The sequence below is a fragment of the Humulus lupulus genome, chromosome 5, assembly GCF_963169125.1.
Source record: "Humulus lupulus chromosome 5, drHumLupu1.1, whole genome shotgun sequence".
In the NCBI taxonomy this organism is placed as follows: domain Eukaryota; kingdom Viridiplantae; phylum Streptophyta; class Magnoliopsida; order Rosales; family Cannabaceae; genus Humulus; species Humulus lupulus.
This window is the reverse complement of record NC_084797.1, coordinates 153,655,138-153,674,123: the sequence shown is the minus strand read 5'-3', so window position 1 is coordinate 153,674,123 and position 18,986 is coordinate 153,655,138. Positions and strand designations below refer to the sequence as shown.

Genomic DNA, 18,986 nt, shown 5'->3' with positions numbered 1-18,986 from the left:
TGTAGTATATGTAAAATAGAGATGCATTGTACATCATCCATTGGATGCCTCTTTTACCATCTCTTTTACCATTTATTAGGATTGCTCTTAGTATTGGACTCGGCGGTGTAACTTTACTGGTCACTACATATCAAGGAATCAGTTCTTACTTCTTAATGCACGTAAATTCTTTTTTTTTTTTTTACGTAGTAGTTGTATTTAAAATATTCCACTCAAACAAATTTTACAGAAGCATTCATTACAGTCCCAAACTTGGAGTCATTGCATTATGATGATAGACTACATAAATAAACATAGAAGTCGATACTCAATGTGCGTGCCCAAGTACATAACAGCAGCATGGTACATTCATCAATCATATTTTAATACAAGGTAAAGGAAAGTGTGAAGTGAACACCACCCTTTGTGTAGCAAGGGTACAGGAATTTCACACTCGTACATATCATCATCCTAGTGTTCCGACTCTCAAACATATAAAGCCGAATCAGATGGGGATGATCATATGAAATATGCAGTATCCTAGAAAAACTAATACAAAAAAAAAAAAAAAAAAAAGATGAGGAAAGAGAGAAAAAAGTTTCTTTGATTTAACTCAAACTACAAGCTATGCCAAAATAAAAACTTCTGTTGCTAGTTGGTTAGGTTATGCTCCTTGCGAGCAGCATGAAACTTGGCTACCAATATCTAGTGACCGTCGTGCGCTTCTATTTGACCCGTTTGTCGAGTGTCATTGTTCAAATGCTGCTCATTCCTGCCTGATCTTAGGTCATCTTGTCCAGGAACTTCCCCAAGCTTCTCCTGAATTATAAAATTTCAGATTTTACATAACTAACACCTTGTATGAAGCACACATATTATATAAATCTCTTTAACAAGACACATATTGCTACTTTCCCTCTGGTATAAAATATTCAGATTTAATTTTCCTATAATTATTGAATTGAAACCATTTAAAGCATGTAGAATTTTATTTGAGTTTTCAGAGTTGAAAGTTCAATACACTGTCATTATCATCCTTGTCAGAATCGCAGACCAAGCAAATTGTTATGGTACATGGTACATGGAACTTGAAATAAACATAGTAGTAAATGGACTCCTGGTAGCTCATACCGATTTTCTCTATAAATGATGAGATGTCGTAAAAAGCATCTTAAAAGCCAGTTATACAAACATACATACATGAGTAATTGCGGAATATAGACATCTTTTGTTAACGTCACTTTGCAAAACTGACTTTCTTTTTAGAAGTTATGCACTATCTTTATTGGAGAATAAGTCTTTTGGCAGTACCAAAAAAATTTGTTACTTTGATCTTAGAACCATATGCTTTGGCCAATTCAAACAAGATCAGTCATTTTATAACAATTTTTACTGAAAAGAATGGATCCATGCTCCAGGGTGTGCACAAGTCGAATGCTAACCAAGCGGGATTATCATAAGTGACTTTACTTGTGGATTTATATTTTGTATCCCTAGAAATTGTGCCTGATTTGTTCTGTTTCTTGAATTGAATGAGTTGTTGAGAGCTGAGTTTCTAATTGTTCTTTACTCTGTAATAGCACAGTATCAGTCTACTGACCACTTGTTGGATTATTTGGCTAAAAAAAGACTTTTAAAGATGGGGCCAAGGATCCGACCTTGCTGAGTTGAAAAGGTTCATTTATTTTTAAATTTAAATTTACTTTTATTTTGATAATCACTTCTAGACAAAAAATAGAAACGACGAAAGACAATTTATCCATCAAATGAAAACAAGATTAGGGCATCACCTTGAGAGAAGTATTCTCTGAAAGAAGCTGGTCGTACTCACTCCTGATTCGGTTAACCTCTGATCTAAGATTAGCATTTTCTTCTTTTAATGCATCTGCTCGCTGAGCCAGCTCATCGCATTCAGCCTTGTGCAAATGCATGTACAACACATAAGTTCATATGGAGGCTTAGAGTTGCAAAACTACAAAGAATTAGACATAACGGTTACCTGTTTGCGCAATCTAGAGCGACGAGCAGATTCTCTATTTGACTGTTTCCTTTTCTGCCTTTTAAGCTCTCTTTCATCCTAAATCCAGATAAACAATTAGTGCAGCTTCAGATAGAAGAAAAAATGTTAAACATTAAAACTATTAATATAAATGTCATTTCCTTTCACATTAAGCCCAGCAAAAAGATGACAAACGTATTAGAAGACTAAAATAAAAAATGTCGGATTAACATGTAAAAGATTATAGCAAAGTTGTAAATTAAGACAGCAGAAAACAAATCATCATTAAATTTGCAAACAATGGAAAAAGGAAGGGAAAATACATGAAGAAATAGTTTCAGGCACTTCCCCACCACAAGGGGAAATAAAAAAGATTGTAAGATTCCATTAGTAAACACTACAATAGGCTTGTACCAAATCACCATTTCAGACTACGTCTTTAAATATCACATCTAAACTATGTTTCCATAAAACTTCATGGTTCAGACATGCCTCTATTCTCAACTATTCCACTATACATATTCTCCTTTCGAATCAGATGAGAAGAGATCAAATTATTTATGTATCTGCCACTCAGTATAGATGACAATGATCAGAATGAAACGAGCATATATAGCTTCAACAATAGACTTTATCCAACCAACCTCCCGTTATCTGTTGGTATAACCAGCTTTTAAGTTGAGTGAATGATCTAATTGTTTTGTTGCAATGCAAACATTAAAAAGAGATTTCCATCCTATTTAGATATGCTTTCAAAAAAAAATCCAGAAAAAACAAGATTACACAAGAAGACAATCTCACACATAGCTCAGTATTTGCACACACAAAATTGATTTTGGATAAAATCAATTTCTTTAAAACTTACTGACTAGAATAATTATGGCCACAAAATTCCTAATTGCTAATATCACAGTTACATTGAGAGAAGGTCAGTCTAAGACAAAGGCCTCTGTCTCTTTTTCAAAAAAAAAATATATATCACAGTTATATTAAGGCATTGTATAAACTTTCCCTTAAACTTTATAGGTCTTCTACAAGGATGAAACACAAATAATTATTTGTGAACACAGTTATCTATTAGTGTGGTTGAATACTCATAGGCGCAGTCCAGTAGAAAGAAATATTACGATTGAAATAAAACACAAACAAAACCCTGATTACAGCTAGATATCAGTTGTAATTGGAGTGACAGTGAGAAAGAAAAGAGACAATTCGAGAGAGATAAAGAGATCCAATAAAAAACAACAGGATGTCAATGTGACCAACAAATAAAGTAGGATTCAGTTTCCCATTGAAGTGTTCAATGTTCATTTGTGTGTGCATGTGCACGTCTAAACCAAAACTCAGCCTTCAATTAATGATAGTTATATGTTTATATTCATAAATCTGTGCCTCTTTGTACATGTGTCTTCCTCCTTTAGACCCTAAAGATTTTACTATACCAACTTAAATAGGAGAATATTACAGGAATGATAATCTTTTAATTCACAAAATTAAGAAAAAGCAACAGCTTAAAGGGCCAATTAACCTGTAACCAAAGCTGTGACTGAACGCTATCACGAGAGCCAGCAGTGACAATTCCTCCTGCAACTGGAGTAGAAGGAACCTTCCCGCGTAATGCAGGAATGGCAGATGCAGCTGGGGCCCCCCAATAGTCCATTCCTATATTTAAGTTTGTTGCAGGACCAGGAACAGCACCAGGAGCACCAGCAGCTGTTATTGGCATAATGGTCATTGTTTGATTAACCATTGAATGAGGTGTATTTGGTCCTCCATTCTGAGGACCATGCATAGAATTTCCATTCTGAGATGCATCACCTGCAACAAGGCCATAGGGTTTAACATCTATCTCACTATCTGTGCGGATGCAAGATGTAGTCAAAGGGGATAATACAATCAAACCTTCTAAAGAATCTTGTCTACCCCCTGACTTGAGTTGTGAGTCCTATAAAAGTAAATGAAGATAGAAGCAATCGTCATGAATAGTAATTATCAGAAAATACTTTACACATTAATCCACACCAAAAAAGAAAAAAATAAAAGCCACCAAACACTTAATAGCAAAACTTGTAGGGTTTTTCCATTGTAATTTAAGGTGCATGAACAGCATTCCCAATAAATTTATTCATAGATAACTGTAGCTCACTCACTCGTTTAGCACAATGATTTAATTAGAAGCAAAAATGTCTCTACAGGTAAGGTAATTAATATTCAACACCTAATTACTCAAAACCCAACAAGGAAAAAGGGAGGCAGGGAGAATTAATAAAATAAGTAAAGAACTAAACATGAGAGGAAGGAGGGAAAAAAAGCATAACATTTTTCTGCCAAAGAAGTAAATAAATAAATAGGGAATAAAAAAAATAGAAGTGTACTAACAATTATCAAACTTTGGAATGATAAATAACTGATATTAAATTAGTGGAGGAAAACACATTATGTTAACTGGTGAAGGAAATAAAAAAACCAAATCAGTAGACAACAATACTTCCAAGAAAGAAACCCACACTTCAAAGATGGGAGTTATATATATTCTAACTCCCATCTTTCCATTGGCTAGATAGAAACATCCTCATTACAATACCACTCAATGCAAGAAAGTACATGAGGAGCTACAAAACAATCAACCACAAAATAAATAGTACTTACATCCTGTGAGTTTACATCACTTCCCTCACTTGAGCCTTCACTTGCACTCTCAGCACTGCATTTCCAGGTTCTTTCAGGCATTAGCCAAACAAACTTGAGCAATAAAAGTCAGCTTAAACTTGGGAAAATAAAAGAGCACCTATATATACTTGTATACAACAGTTTATTCTAGCAGTAAACAATTATCCAGATGAACATGATCACACTAGAAGTGATTAGCCGTAACTTTTAGCCAGATACAGATACATGTACAAAGCCTCAAAATGATTGTTCTATGCAAAAAGAATAAGCCATCTCGCTCATATTTTAGTGAATATATTTCCTAACAAATTATTTCTGATAGTCATCAAATCAATTAACAATAAGCCACGTCCTTTCAATTGCTAACTGTCTTTGAAATCAGAAAGAGAAAATAAATCAAGAACAAAAACTCTCATTTATTATTCACTTGAACGACATCAGTGCATGACATGAGATCTACTAAATACTTACATTAAACAACAAGGTAACTTTCTGCACAAATTATAGGATGAGAAACACTCTGCTAATTCAAGCTATGAGACAAAATCTTCTTTAAACGCATTACCACCTTTTATTTTTCAAATTTGATTATGCTTAAATTAAAGATAAATGTATTAAGAGTTTCTATGTATCAACCTATACATAATGTACATCGTACTTATTTAAGATATATATGAACTATATCTATATATTACTTCCTCCTTTTGTCATTCTACCTTTCATTTTTATTTTGATAATACAACAAAAAACATTTATTAACAAATTAACAAATAGACATATTTGCCTTCATTTTCAAAATAAGAAACTACACCTTCTCTAACCTACAAAAATGTGACAGCACATAAGATAAGCAATTTTAGTTAGTTTTCATAAGCAAAGATTGATTATGCAAAAAAAAAATGACACAAATCCTTAAGTCGGTCTGCAGCTATAGCTTCTCATTACCAACTGCCCAAGCAGTCTACATATTCAGCATACCTTTTGGAGTAAGCTCCATTAGCAGAGCCTCCTGATCCTTTACCAAGCTCACTATTCTTCCCTGTAATCATATTTAAACTGCCCAAGCTTCCTTTCGATCTTTTAATAGGCAATTTTTCCTTCACTTCAGATGGCCTGCCATCTGCTTCTATGCTGCCAGGAGTATTACCCTACATGGGATTTTACAAGTAAGGTCACTAAGTGCCTACAAATTGCACAGGAAACAAATCATAAGGCAGTACTTGCACTCACAGAAGCCTCAGCAGCAATGCCATTTGGAGGAGGGATAGCAAAAGGGCTAAAAGGATAAGACCCCTGTTTCAGAATGGTACAAAACGTCACTGACATCTAGAAAATGAAAACACAAAGAAACTTACAAGTACAACAAGACAATGAAGAACGACATACTTACCGGAGGCATAGATGGGTGAGCATATAACCCACCATGAGGATACATTGCAACGTATGGATGTGGAGGGGTACCATATGGAGGCATAATATGCTGCAAATACATATGAAAATTAGAACTGATAGAATTAGCGACAGTTGATGAGCTGAATTCTGTTAAGAAAGCTGTCGCTCGAAACAGCTATCACACAAATCTGTTGGCAGTGTTGTTAAAAATTGTTCTAACCAGGCACATTCGCAGAGGTTAATAATTACTGCTGGGTAATATGGAAGGCAAATAAATAGCTAGATAAACAGTACAAATGTTCAGAGATTGATTGAGGAATTATATTTAGAAATTCCAAAAAAAAAAAATCAAATTGAATACCAGTATCTCATTAAAAATTCTCAGTAATAGCATGATGATCAGCATAATAGATTAAAGTGTAGTGACATGCTTAGATTAGCTAATTACTAAAACAGTTCCATTTCTCGTGTTGTTTCAAATACTCTATATACTTAGAAGCATAATAACTTCTTTGGTTAGTGTATTTTGTAACCATTTTATGTAGCTTTCTGTTTCACAAATTTGCCTTGTTTCTATTTCCTGTTTTTGTTAGTTTTGGGTAGTGCATTTATATACTCCAATCTACTCTTGTATTATTTGCTCATTATTAACAATGCAAGTAGTGTTGTTTTGTTTCAAAAAAAATTAAAAAAAATACTTCTTTGGTTGTTAATACTACCTGCAATCCTTCAGGAATAAAAACCCGCTTGCTAATAGATGAAAACAGAATTATTTTCAAGGGTTCACAAATGTTTTTGCCTTTTGTGACTTTTGTGTGATAAAATGGATGGTAAAGTCATATCATTTCATTATTTTTTTAACCCTTCTAAAGATGAAGAGAAATTATGAAGGTGAAACAAAATGTCATGCTTCACTGGGCCAACTATTGGCCTATTAAGACTCATCATGCACACGCTCAGCCGAACATACAAAAAATTATGAAATCGTGACGAAATTGCCAAAAGCCTAACACAGCTTTTACACCACCGAGATAACATATCAGCTAAAACCTACTAGTTTATGTATCCATGTTTTACCCTTTCTCACTAAAGCAACCAAAAACACCATGAAATCTAAACTCTAAACCATTAAAAAGTTCATTTAAAACAGGAACCAAATAACCAATTAACAATCAACACAATACCAAAGCACTAACAATTAGTTTGAAAAGGAACGAAAGAAAAAAAAATTCTTTACCTGGACACCCCACATATATGGGTGAGCTTGGGGACTTGATGCCAAGAACCCATGTGGAGGCATAGGAGAATATGCCTGTTTGCAGTAATAAGCAACATAAGCACGACTAAGGAGAATGGTGAAAGAATATAAAAGAGATAAACTTCCGAATATCACTACAAAACCTGAAACCCCGACCAATCAGGATTAACTGCACCAGTACTAGTAGTCGAAGACTGCTCCTGAAGGACACAGATACAAATAACGGGGAAAAGGGAAATAAGAGAGAAAGAGTTTTAACAAAAACCCAAACAAAAGTACCTTAAACTTATGAAATTAGACTTAATAAGAAACACACAAGTAGACCTGTGTACTAGGAGGCGGGGTCTTTGAATCCTTCTCTTTATCTTTAGCTGGTTTATCCATCTCGCTGCTACCCATTATTCGACCACCTTTAGAAAACCCCTCAAATCATCCTAAACACCAACCCTGTTTACATCATGCAGGCACACTATTAGATTCACCAAAAGAAACACCTACTATATTCCACAGTAAATGAGGAAAATAAAAACAATAATTATGATTACTTCCATTTAATATAAAAAAAAATGCTGGAAATCAAAAAAAAAGAAAAAAATATATAATTCACTCAGGATGCGGCACTAGGCACTAGGCACTAGTTCCCCATTAAGCTATTTTTATTTTTTATTTTCATTTTCCACAGCCAAAAAATGAAAACCCAATTACTGAAAAACCAAGTTCTAATATTCCCCAAAGTTTTTAGGCAACCAAACATATTATACATTATTAAATAAATAAATCTATAAAATTATACGTGGAAAAGAGGGGCAAAAAAATGATCAGAACAAGAGAGAATTTAAACCATGAGAAACCATAATAAATCAAAATCACAGACAAATTACCAGTTAAAATGAAATCTCAATCTGATCAAGCAACAGAATCCGATACTGGGAATGGCGAAACCAGAGCTGTCTGAGCAAGGAAGAAGCTGAACGAGGAGTAAATTGGAGAAAACAGTAGCAGAAAATTGCGCATACACTATCTTAGCATTTCACGCAAGGAAAATTGGGGAAGATCAAGAATCGGAAATTGGGAATTAGGGTTTGCGAGTGGGTTGCACGGAGCCGATTCAGTGGGTCGTCGTACGGTGTCGCTGTCCTAAGGATTTTTCATGGAATTATAAAAAAAATTGAAAATTAATTTTCTGGTTTACTCGCGATACAATCAGTCCCTCCCTCCCTGATGCTCCAGCTAGACGTGGTCTTGGGCCCAGTTGAGCTCCAAATCATTGGGCCTACTAAAACACAGTCCAATTAGATCCATCCTGTACACCATTTTTTGTTTAAGGAGATTTTTCACATTTATGGATTTTATACTAAAGATTTACAAAAGTATGGGGAAAAACTTTTCTCAAATTCTATGGAAATTTTTTAAATAAAATTGAAAACTTATGGGAAAATCCTGCTAACTAATAAAATAGCAAACCAAATATGGATTGGAGAAATAGGGGTATATTCGACTTCAATACAAATCTAGAAAAATGTGATTGCCTAAAAGCTCTCAGTCACAAAGTTCCGATCAAGCTTGTAACGACCTAAAAATTGCTAATAAGGATTAAGGGCCTTGATTAGTGTGTCGAGAGAGCATAATTGGTATATGTGTGATTTTAGATGATTAATGCATGAGTATGTGGCATGCATGATTACATGATTATATGGATATGATTAAATGCATATTTATGAGTATTAAATATGCATGTAGGCCCTGTTTAGCTTTTAAGGGCATATGTGTAATTTTATCCCGTTGAGGGCATAAATGTAATTATATGTGATAAATTATTGAGACCACATTATTATGTGGATATATTTGCAGCATATGGCTCGAGACGATCCTAGTGAGTGGATTGGCAAAATAGTCACGGTGGGGATTAATACCTGGCTCGGGGGAGCCTGGGAGTATTTTCAAAATTTAGAATATATATTGGGGATTATTAGACATTGGATGAATAGTCGGTAACTAATTGGGTGAGAGGATTAATTGGTGGATTTTAGGAACACTTGAGGAATTAGTGGTGTTATCCAGATTTCCGGATAGCGTTTAAATGGATAGCCTCGGGGAAGCAGAATTATCAAAGTCTTTCGCGAAAGGTGACCAGAGCTCGCGGATGGACAGAAAGGCCTCGCCTCTCCCGTTTAGTGTCCAGCATACTCTTTCAAGCAACCGCGACGCGGAAGCTCGTCGATTCTCCCGGGCTCCCGAAGGGATATCCTTTGGGGAAGGTCCTTCCAGGAGAAGCTCTTCAGGTTACCTTCGCGGATACAGTTCCGTGTCTCGCACGGAAGAAGACCAAGCGGTCGAGTCATGGAGGAGGCATAGTTGGAATGATATCCACCTGACACAGGATCCCGCCTGACACGCCCGACAGGTCGAGGCCGCACACATCCCAGCACGCCTAAAAGTACTATTTCGCCTACTGTTCCGCTGACAGCTTGGAAAAGACAGCTGCCTTTGTGCATTCCCCATACTTTCACGTAAATATACCCACATAGAGCCTGGTAGCCAGGCGACTACGGTAATTGTATCCCCTATTTATGGCTGGTGTAATTAAGACTCATGGGGGCAGAGTAAAACCCTAATCAAAAACTCTAGCTATAAAGACCTCCTCATTTTGCAATAGAGGGGGGGAGAACGGATTACAGAGGAAGAACTCTGTCAAAATCTCTCTAGCTTCGTCTTCTTCTAGAGAACTCGAGAAAAACACTGTGAGTTTGTGAGGTTCTTGTACACCAGCCATTTTACTGTAATTCTCTACAAGTATAATAACATCGACTCGTGGACTAGGGCTCGTTAACGCCTGAACCACGTAAAAAACTTATTTGTCTATTTATATTTCTGCACTTCTACAATTCTTATCTTTTTATTAGTTTGTTTGTATTCGTTTCCGAAAAACTCGGTAAACATTTTGGTGCTTTCATTGAGAGCTGTAGGAAGTTGTTAGTCAGCTCTTTTTCTGCGTACTGAAAAGATGGTGACTACGAGAAAATCCGCGGTTGACAAAAATGCTAAGGTCAACCCCGATACTATGATGGAAGATGCGGTACAAAACGAACCCTCGGCAGCCCAGACCGAAGGAGAAAGTACCCACGACTCGGACTACCAAGGTGAAGACCCGACATCCCGCCAGGATCGGGTCAGTACTGAAGATACGACATACTTAGAAAACGAAGAAGAGTATGTCCGAGACGGTTACTACAAAGACGGCTACTACTACGAGAAGGATCCAGAACTGGTCCAAGTAGCCGAAGAACTGGTGGCCACTAAGGCCAAGCTCGCTGAGCAGGAGCGCGTCTCCGGAAAAATGCAGCGCATGATGGAGCGCCTCCAAAGTAAGTTCGGAGATCTAGGCGACTCGGACGAGGACGCCTCTGTTTTAGGTGGTGCTGATGCCACCATGCCAGATCCTGCCACTGCTGGACCATCCAAAGCCGCCCCTAACAAGGGCAAAGAAAAAGTTGGGGAGCCTGTGCGCACTAACGCCCCTGCACCTCCTAAAGGCGTGAATCACTAGGCCGACTGCCCTCCCCCCCCCCCCCCCCGCGCGCAGAAGGTCTCTGGCGCTTCTAAGCCCAGACGTCCTTCAGCCCCAAGGGGGCACTCTGTGCCTAAAGGGCCCGGTGCTAAGGCACCCAGGCCTAGGGGAAGGAACAACCGCCCCAGTGATTCCATCAACCAGGACGGTCGGGCTGCGGACACGCACTCCGAAGATAGCTGGTCCACGGTGGACCTAAGGAAAAGGATGGAGGCCAAGTACGAAAAGGCCAAAGGAGAAAAGGCCCGGCCTCGCGGAGATGACCTGCGAAATCATCTCAACGACAAGCTCCGGGGACGTGACCTCCCGGAGAGCGATACAAAGAGGCTCAAGGAACAGATCGCTGCCTTGACCAAGCTGGTCCGGAAGCAAAGTGGGGCCCTGTCAGACTCTGAGGAAGGAGACCCGGAACCATGTATTCGGAGGATCGCGGAAACGCCCCTCCCGGAGAACTTCAAAATGCCTCACATAGAATTATATGAGGGGAGGACAGACCCGCGCACCCATCTAGCTAAATACAACAAGATGATGCAAGTGGCGCGCGTCAGTGAGGATGCCAAATGCATGTGCTTCTCACTCACCCTTACCAAGTCCGCGGAAGACTGGTGGAAAAGATTAGCTCCCGGATCCATCCACAGTTGGAAGGAGCTATAGTCCGCATTCAGGAGGCAGTTCATCGCTGCCCGGGACCACGACATGGAGGTTGGTTCTTTAACCAACATCAAGCAGCTACCCAATGAGAGCCTCAAAGCTTTCATTCAAAGAATGATGGAAGCTGCTGCTAAGACCAAGGTCAGCGATGACATGAAGCTGATCGCCCTTCAATCGGGGCTTACCGTCGATTCCCTGCTATGGGGAGAAATGCAAAGGAGGCGAGCAGAAACTCTGTCCGAATTCATATCAAAAGCTCAAGGAATCATCAACCTTGAAGATGCCTACCAACAGGCCTTTGGAGTTCCCCCAGCTCCAACGCCCTCCGTAACTGCACCGAGCTTTGCTTCGCAAGCTCCCGCGCCAGCCCTCACGCTTCCAGGAGCCCAGTTCACTCCAAGCGTGTATGGACCTTCCACGTCTGCTCAGACGCCGAGTCAAACCCATTTCTCTGGGTACGGAGCTGTACCAACCGGATGTAGTATCGCTCCCGGCCCGTCGCAACCGCAAGCGGAAGGCCCAGAACGAAGTCTGAGCCAATCGCGGAATAAACGAGGCGGAAGAAACTCCAACCGGGGGGACCATTCAAAGAAACCCCGGAAGGACTATGAGCCCAAGTTCACGGAGTACACCAGTTTGATAGATTCACGAGAGAATGTCTATCGGGCGACCTGTAATATGGTCAACTACAGGAAGCCCCCGAAAGTATCTCACGGAGGAAGGCGTCCGCGAGACTCCAATAAGAAGTGTGAGTTCCACGGAGACGTGGAGCACACCACAAACGAATTTCTTCAGCTGAAGGATGAGATCGAGTCCCTGCCAAGAGCGGGACACCTTGGTCAATGGGTGAGGATACCCATAATCTATCCCGGACAGGGAGTAGCTCACGGAGCTGCATATTCTCCGGGACAGAGGGGGACCGCTAGCGCTCCTAGAGCCGGTCACCCCCAAGCTCCTGGGTCTCAGTTCCCAGCGCTTCCTGCTCCAACCTCTCCGGCACCCATTGCATTATTGGCTCCAGGACCCAGAAACCCATATCCGCGCGGCCTTGCTCCGCCACCCGTTGACGGACACGTAGCCACCATTTCCGGAGGACCGCACCTTGCCGGAAGCACCCGTAACTCCCAGAAAAGGTATTTGAGGGAGTTAGAACACACCGGAGAGATGTGCGCCTTGGTTCAGTCACCTGCTCAGCGTCCCCGGATGATGGATCTTCCCATCACCTTCACGGAAGATGACGCCTGACATGTGCACTTCCCCCACAACGATCCCCTCGTGGTGGAAGCTCAGATTGCCAATAAGAAGGTATCACAGATCCTTGTCGATAATGGAAGCTCCGTAAACATCCTCTTCAAAGCTGCCTTCCACGCGATCGGATTAACCGAGACAGACCTGACCCCATGCCCCATCCAGCTTCAGGGGTTCAATGGGGATGCACTCATGCCATTAGGCAAAATTCAACTTCCAGTCACCCTCAGAGGAGAAAGCGACGCTTGCGCCTTCAAGCACTGCACATTCGTAGTCGTCGACTGCCCCACGGCGTATAATGCTATCCTAGGCCGACCGGTCCTAATCGATTGCGGGGCCATAACCTCGATATGCCACTTATGCTTGAAGTTTCCATGCGACGACGGGCGTATCGGCACCCTCCGGGGAGACCAACGAAGTGCACGAAGCTGTTATAACGTCTCCGTCCGATCCGTCTACACGGTCCAGGAGGCGGTTGTTGCCGCTCCTTTAGCGGGAGATTTACCATAAACTGGGGGTGCCCAAGGGGCATGCGTTGACGAACTCGACCCTAGAGTGGGGGTCGAGAGAGAGATAGAGCCGATGGAGGAAGTCGAAGAGGTGATCCTCAACCCGGGAGATCCCACCAAAGTCATTCAGGTAGGGAAAAACCTTCCATCGGCCATTCGAGAAAAGATCGTGGCCACTGTGAAGAATAATCAGGATATCCTGGCATGGTCCCACGCTGATATGACGGGGATTAATCCTAATGTTGCGTGCCACGCACTCAACATAGACCCATCTGCAACTCCAGTTCGCCAAAAGAGGAGGCCGTTAGACCCAGTGAGGGCCGAAGCAGTCAAAGCTGAAGTGGACAAGCTGATGTCCATAGGCTTTCTCCAGGAGTCACACTATCCCGTGTGGTTGGCCAACCCGGTTCTGGTCCCGAAACCCAATGGGTCCTGGAGAATGTGTATTGACTTCACGGACCTAAACAAAGCCTGCCCGAAAGACTGTTTCCCTCTTCCGCGAATCGATCAGATGGTAGACGCCACTTCCGGGTATGAACTCTTATCCTTCATGGATGCATACTCCGGATACAACCAGATCAAGATGCATGTCGCGGACCAGGAACACACCAGCTTCCTCACGGACAAGGGTGTCTACTATTACGTGGTCATGCCTTTCGGCTTGAAGAATGCTGGGGCGACATACCAGCGTCTAGTAAACAAGATGTTCAAGGACCAGCTGGGGAGGAACATGGAGGTGTACGTAGACGACATGTTGGTAAAATCCAAGACCTCCGGGGACCACAGCGACGACCTTGAGGAAGCTTTTGCCGTGATCCGAAAGTATGGAATGAAACTGAATCCGAAGAAATGTACTTTCGGGGTCTCGTCTGGGAAGTTCCTCGGGTTCATTGTCAGCTCCCGCGGAGTGGAGGCCAACCCTGAGAAAATTAAGGCATTCATAGACATGCCTTCTCCCCGGAAGCATAAGGATGTCCAAAGCGTTACCGGAAGGATAGCTGCTCTCAGCCGCTTCGTATCTAAGGCCACTGACAAATGTGTCCCCTTGTTCAATGTGTTGCGAGGAAACAAGAGGTTCGAGTGGACCCCCGAATGCGAAGCAGCCTTCCAACACCTCAAGGAACATCTAACCCGAGCTCCCATTCTGTCCAAACCTGTCGAAGGAGAGGCGTTGTTCTTGTACTTAGCTGTGACAAAGCACGCCGTGAGTGCCGCTCTCGTCCGGGAAGACGGCCGTATCCAGCTCCCTGTGTATTACGTGAGCAAGAGGTTGCTGGACGCCGAGTCCAGATATTCAATGATCGAGAAACTCTCCCTCTGCTTGCTAATCGCTTCGAGGAAGCTAAGGCCCTATTTCCAGGCGCACACCATCAGAGTACTCACCAACCACCCTCTCCGACAAGTCTTGCAGAAGCCCGAGTCTTCTGGCAGATTACTTAAATGAGCCATGGAACTGAGCCAGTTTGACATCCACTACCAGCCACGTGTTTCCATAAAAGGACAAGCTCTCGCGGACTTTATTGTGGAATGCTCGGGAATGAATGACCTCCCGGAAGATCCTATCCCGGAACTTCCCACATGGAAGGTCTATGTAGACGGAGCCTCAAATGAAAAAGGAGCTGGAGCAGGGGTCATCCTAATATCTCCCCAAGGACATCAGCTCCAGAGCGCCATCCGTTTCGCGTTCCCAGCATCCAACAACGAGGCAGAACACGAAGCCATGCTAGCTGGATTACAACTGGCCAGAGAAGTCGGAGCCCAAAAAATTGAAGTATACAGCGACTCCCTACTTGTGGTAAACCAAATATCCGGGGAATACCAGACGAAAGGCGAAAAAATGGCTGCCTACGTGTCTCTCTCCCGCGGCCTTCTGCAGCATTTCAAAGGCTACCAAATCCGCCAGGTCCCCCGGGACCAGAACTCACTCGCGGACACACTGGCCAAGCTTGCAACAGACCCAGAGATTGAACAATATGGCCTAGTGCCCATCGGGCACTTAGAAGCACCTAGTACCGAGACACAGAGGGTAAATGCCATCATCGACCATTCCCATTCCTGGATAGGACCCATCCTCAGATTTCTCACCACCGGAGAGCTCCCCACTGATAAAGCTGACGCAAGAAAGCTCCGGTATCAAGCTCCCCGATACGTGGTTATGGATGGAAAGCTTTACCGCAGGGGGTTGTCCATACCCTTCCTTAGGTGTGTTGCCGGAACCGAAATCAGCGCCATCATCCATGAGATTCACGGAGGCTTCTGTGGCGACCATACCTCCGGGCTGAGCCTCTCCAAAAGGATCCTTCGACAAGGATACTTCTGGCCCACCATGAAGAAGGATTGTGTGGATTATGTCAGAAAATGTGAGCAGTGCCAGAGGTACGCCAAGGTTCCGCGAGCGTCGCCTACAGAAATTACCTTAATGACCAGCCCCTGGCCGTTCGCCGTTTGGGGCATTGACCTAGTAGGTTCCCTTCCAACTGGAAGGGGTGGAGTGAAGTATGCCATAGTCGCGGTAGACTACTTCACCAAATGGGCTGAAGCTGAACCTATGAACACGGTCACGTCTAAGAAAGCACTGGACTTTGTCATCAGGAATATAGTGTGTCGTTTTGGGCTTCCACGAAAAATTGTGTCCGACAACGGGAAGCAATTTGATAGTGAACATTTCACGGACTTCTGTGCTTCGCATGGAATCATCAAAAGCTTTTCCGCAGTCGCCAGACCTCAAGCTAATGGGCAAGTGGAAGCAGTAAACAAAATTTTAAAGACCACGTTGAAGAAAAAACTCCAAGCATGCAAGGCTCACTGGCCAGAAGAGCTTCCGCGAGTACTTTGGGCCTATCGCACAACAGAGAGGACTTCAACGGGGCACACACCTTATTCCATGACCTTCGGTTATGAGGCCGTCATCCCAGTAGAAACTATGATCCCCTCTCACAGGCAGGACACCTACGACCCTACCCGGAACCACGCCCTTCTCCAGGAGTCCCTGGACATGATCGAAGAACTCCGGGAGCAGTCACAGGTCCAACTCAAAATGTACCAAGGCAAGATAGCCCGACACTTCAACACAAGAGTCAAGAGCCGTACATTCGAAGTTGGGGACCTTGTCCTACGGAGAGTATTTCCTGCTACGCAGGATCCGGGAGTGGGAGTCCTCGGACCCAACTGGGAAGGCCCCTATGCAATCCAAGAAAAAGTGGGCCATGGGACGTATCACTTGAAGAGACTCGACGGATCTAAAGTCCCGCGCGCCTGGAACGCGGAGCACCTCCGCCGTTACTATCAGTAGGCCCCGGACTATCTAGTCGAAAGTCCTTGGTGGACGTAGCAAAAATGTAAAATATGGAGACAATCCTCCCAGCTGTAAAACACATGCCTCACAGGCTAATTTAATGAAACACGGAGAGATTCACTCCGCTTTTATTGCATTTTTTACCCCTTTGTTCCAAGCTGCGTTTTAACAAGTGACCACGCGGTCCGGAGACGTCCGGACCCCACGCTCACTTGGGGGGGGTATACATGGCTAAGGCATAGCCATACGCCCCTTGAACAAAACATACAGAGAACACCACTTATGTGCTAGCATTGTGTTTGAAAATTTTAAATTGTTAAGCTTAGGTTGATTTGTGCCATGAACATATTTGCATTACGTGTCATGCGTGCATTATGTGGTTATGTGAACATTGCCATGAAAATATCTGCCATTATGCATCATGAAAATGATCTCCTGTGTAGCCTAGCGATGAACAGGACCGGGGGTTGGGGCGCACTCAGAGAGCTACGCCGAAACACCCCCAACTTCCTGACAAGCCCTTCGCAGGATATTCCGCGACCACTGTGAGCTTTGCTTCGCAAACTCCAGCTCCGGGTCCTGCAAGGCGAAAGGTGGCAAGATCCGCGACCGCTGTAAGCTTTGCTTCGCAAGCTTCAGCTCCGGGTCTCATAAAGTAAAGCATGGAAAGATCCGCGACCGCTGTGAGCTTTGCTTCGCAAGCTCCAGCTCCGGGTCCTGCAAGGCGAAAGGTGGCAAGATCCGCGACCGCTGTAAGCTTTGCTTCGCAAGCTTCAGCTCCGGGTCTCATGAAGTAAAGCATGGAAAGATCCGCGACCACTGTAAGCTTTGCTTCGCAAGCTTCAGCTCCGGGTCCTGCAAGGCAAAAGATGGCAAGATCCGTGACCGTTGTAAGCTTTGCTGCGCAGGCTTCAGCTCCGAATCTCAAAAAATAACGCATGGCGAGTCCCTCGACCACTATAAGCTTCGCTTCGCAAGCTTCAACCCTGGAAGCAGATATAATCGATCCCCCAATTACAGCAGGCCTTGCTTCGCAAAGCCCCTGCTCCAGAATCGCACATGGTAGGTGTGACGATTTCCCCGACCGCAACGAACCTTGCCTCGCAAGGCTTCATGCCAAGTCCCTAAAGTCGGCCACCGTGGGTTCCGCGACGACAGCTAGTTTTGCTTCACAAAGATCTAGCCCTAAGTCTAGCGACGCTCACCAAAAGAACTCCCGTTCCGGCACCATCCCGCGGAAACGTATTAAGTGTTTGCCTCGCAAGCTTTGTAAAGATCGCAATGGAGAGATGGAACGGGTCACCCTAGCCATCCCCGCGAACGGTATAAATACAAGTCCCGAGATTGGCTATTTACCTTAGGAAGGCTGAGTACGATGAAAGAGGGAGTCTGGCCATTGGAACCAAGAATCCTCCGTAACCTAGAAACTACGTGGGAAAAGACATAAGCCGTAGGAGCTTCAAGTTAGAAATGCATAGGTTCTGGCCGTTGGAACCAAAGCCTCGTGCGCCCCTACGGCAGTTTCTATCGTATAAAAGTATCTACTCTAAGCGAAAAATTAAACAAGGAACTCAGCAGAAAAGGAGTGAAGAATTCTACAATTATTATAACGAAGGCCCTGCGGACCGGGCATCTGTAATGTTCCCGCAATAAAAAAAAAAAAAAATACAAGGAGCTTCGCCCCAAAGGAAAATAAAGAAAAAAATAAAAAATAAAAAATAAAAAATAATTAAAGATATGGCCCCTTCAAGCGCTGGGGGTGGCAGCGGCATCCACGTCCGGGGCCTCGAGATCAGCGGTTTCAACCGGGGCTGGCGGAGTCGGCTCATTGGAAGGTGGAACTTCATCACTGGCAGGTCCAGAGGTCCCCGCCTCTGTAGGATCTTCTGCCTCAGAGGCTCCAGCAGGCCCGTCAATGTCATAAGTCTGGACGTACGCCTCTGGGCTTTGATCCCACACCTGTATCTTTTCCCTCATGGCGGCGGCGTCCTCTCCCAGGTAGCCTATTACCTTCGGGTTTATTTTCCAAAGTTGGTGCATGAGGACCACGTGGGATAGATTAATCGTTCTATTCAGCACCACCTCGGCATCTTCCTTCTCCTTCAAGCGCTCCACCTCAGAGGTCGCCAGCTTTGCCTCCGCGACAGCCAATTGAGCCCTCAGCTTTTCCAGCTCGGCCTTGGATGCATCCCGCTCTCCCTTAAGGGAATCAATCTCCTTGCGCTGCACCTTATTGTGATCCAGCAAGGATTGCTTCTCGGTCACATGTCCCCTGACGGTGAATTGCAAGGCTCCAATCTGTTTATCCTTCTCAGCAAGCCCCAACTCCTGCATAGACGCGAGATCCTTGCTCCTCTTATGATCTTGCTCCTCCTTGTGCAGCCTATTCTGAAGAGTGGCATATTCCTCTTGCCGCT

The 18,986-nt window shown here is 43.4% G+C and overlaps 1 protein-coding gene across 2 annotated transcripts; it reads right to left on the bottom strand.

Moving 5' to 3' along the window:
* Window positions 1–238: 238 nt before the first annotated feature.
* On the bottom strand, window positions 239–8,479 carry LOC133777765 (bZIP transcription factor 16-like). 2 transcript variants are annotated; one of them, XM_062217499.1, is made up of 13 exons: window positions 8,180–8,479; window positions 7,623–7,745; window positions 7,442–7,498; window positions 7,278–7,352; window positions 6,039–6,128; window positions 5,879–5,941; window positions 5,627–5,796; window positions 4,628–4,682; window positions 3,881–3,923; window positions 3,507–3,796; window positions 1,979–2,056; window positions 1,770–1,895; window positions 239–798 (listed from the first exon to the last, which is right to left on the bottom strand). In XM_062217499.1, the coding sequence occupies exons 2-13, from the start codon at window positions 7,695–7,697 to the stop codon at window positions 685–687; spliced, it is 1,236 nt and encodes a 411-aa protein (XP_062073483.1). In that variant the 5' UTR covers window positions 7,698–7,745; window positions 8,180–8,479; the 3' UTR covers window positions 239–684. The 2 variants fall into 2 exon arrangements, with proteins under 2 accessions (XP_062073483.1, XP_062073484.1); XM_062217500.1 differs by having other exon boundaries at window positions 7,442–7,492.
* Between the last annotated feature and the right edge of the window lie 10,507 nt (window positions 8,480–18,986).

Bases quoted from the DNA above. Each gene is read 5' to 3' on its own strand.
- LOC133777765 (XM_062217499.1), bottom strand. From the start codon at position 7,697: ATGGGTAGCAGCGAGATGGATAAACCAGCTAAAGATAAAGAGAAGGAT. The intron at 3,924-4,627 runs GTAAGTACTATT...TTACTTTTATAG, and splicing joins GTGATGTAAACTCACAGGAT to GACTCACAACTCAAGTCAGG. The intron at 3,797-3,880 runs GTTTGATTGTAT...GCCTTGTTGCAG, and splicing joins TAGACAAGATTCTTTAGAAG to GTGATGCATCTCAGAATGGA.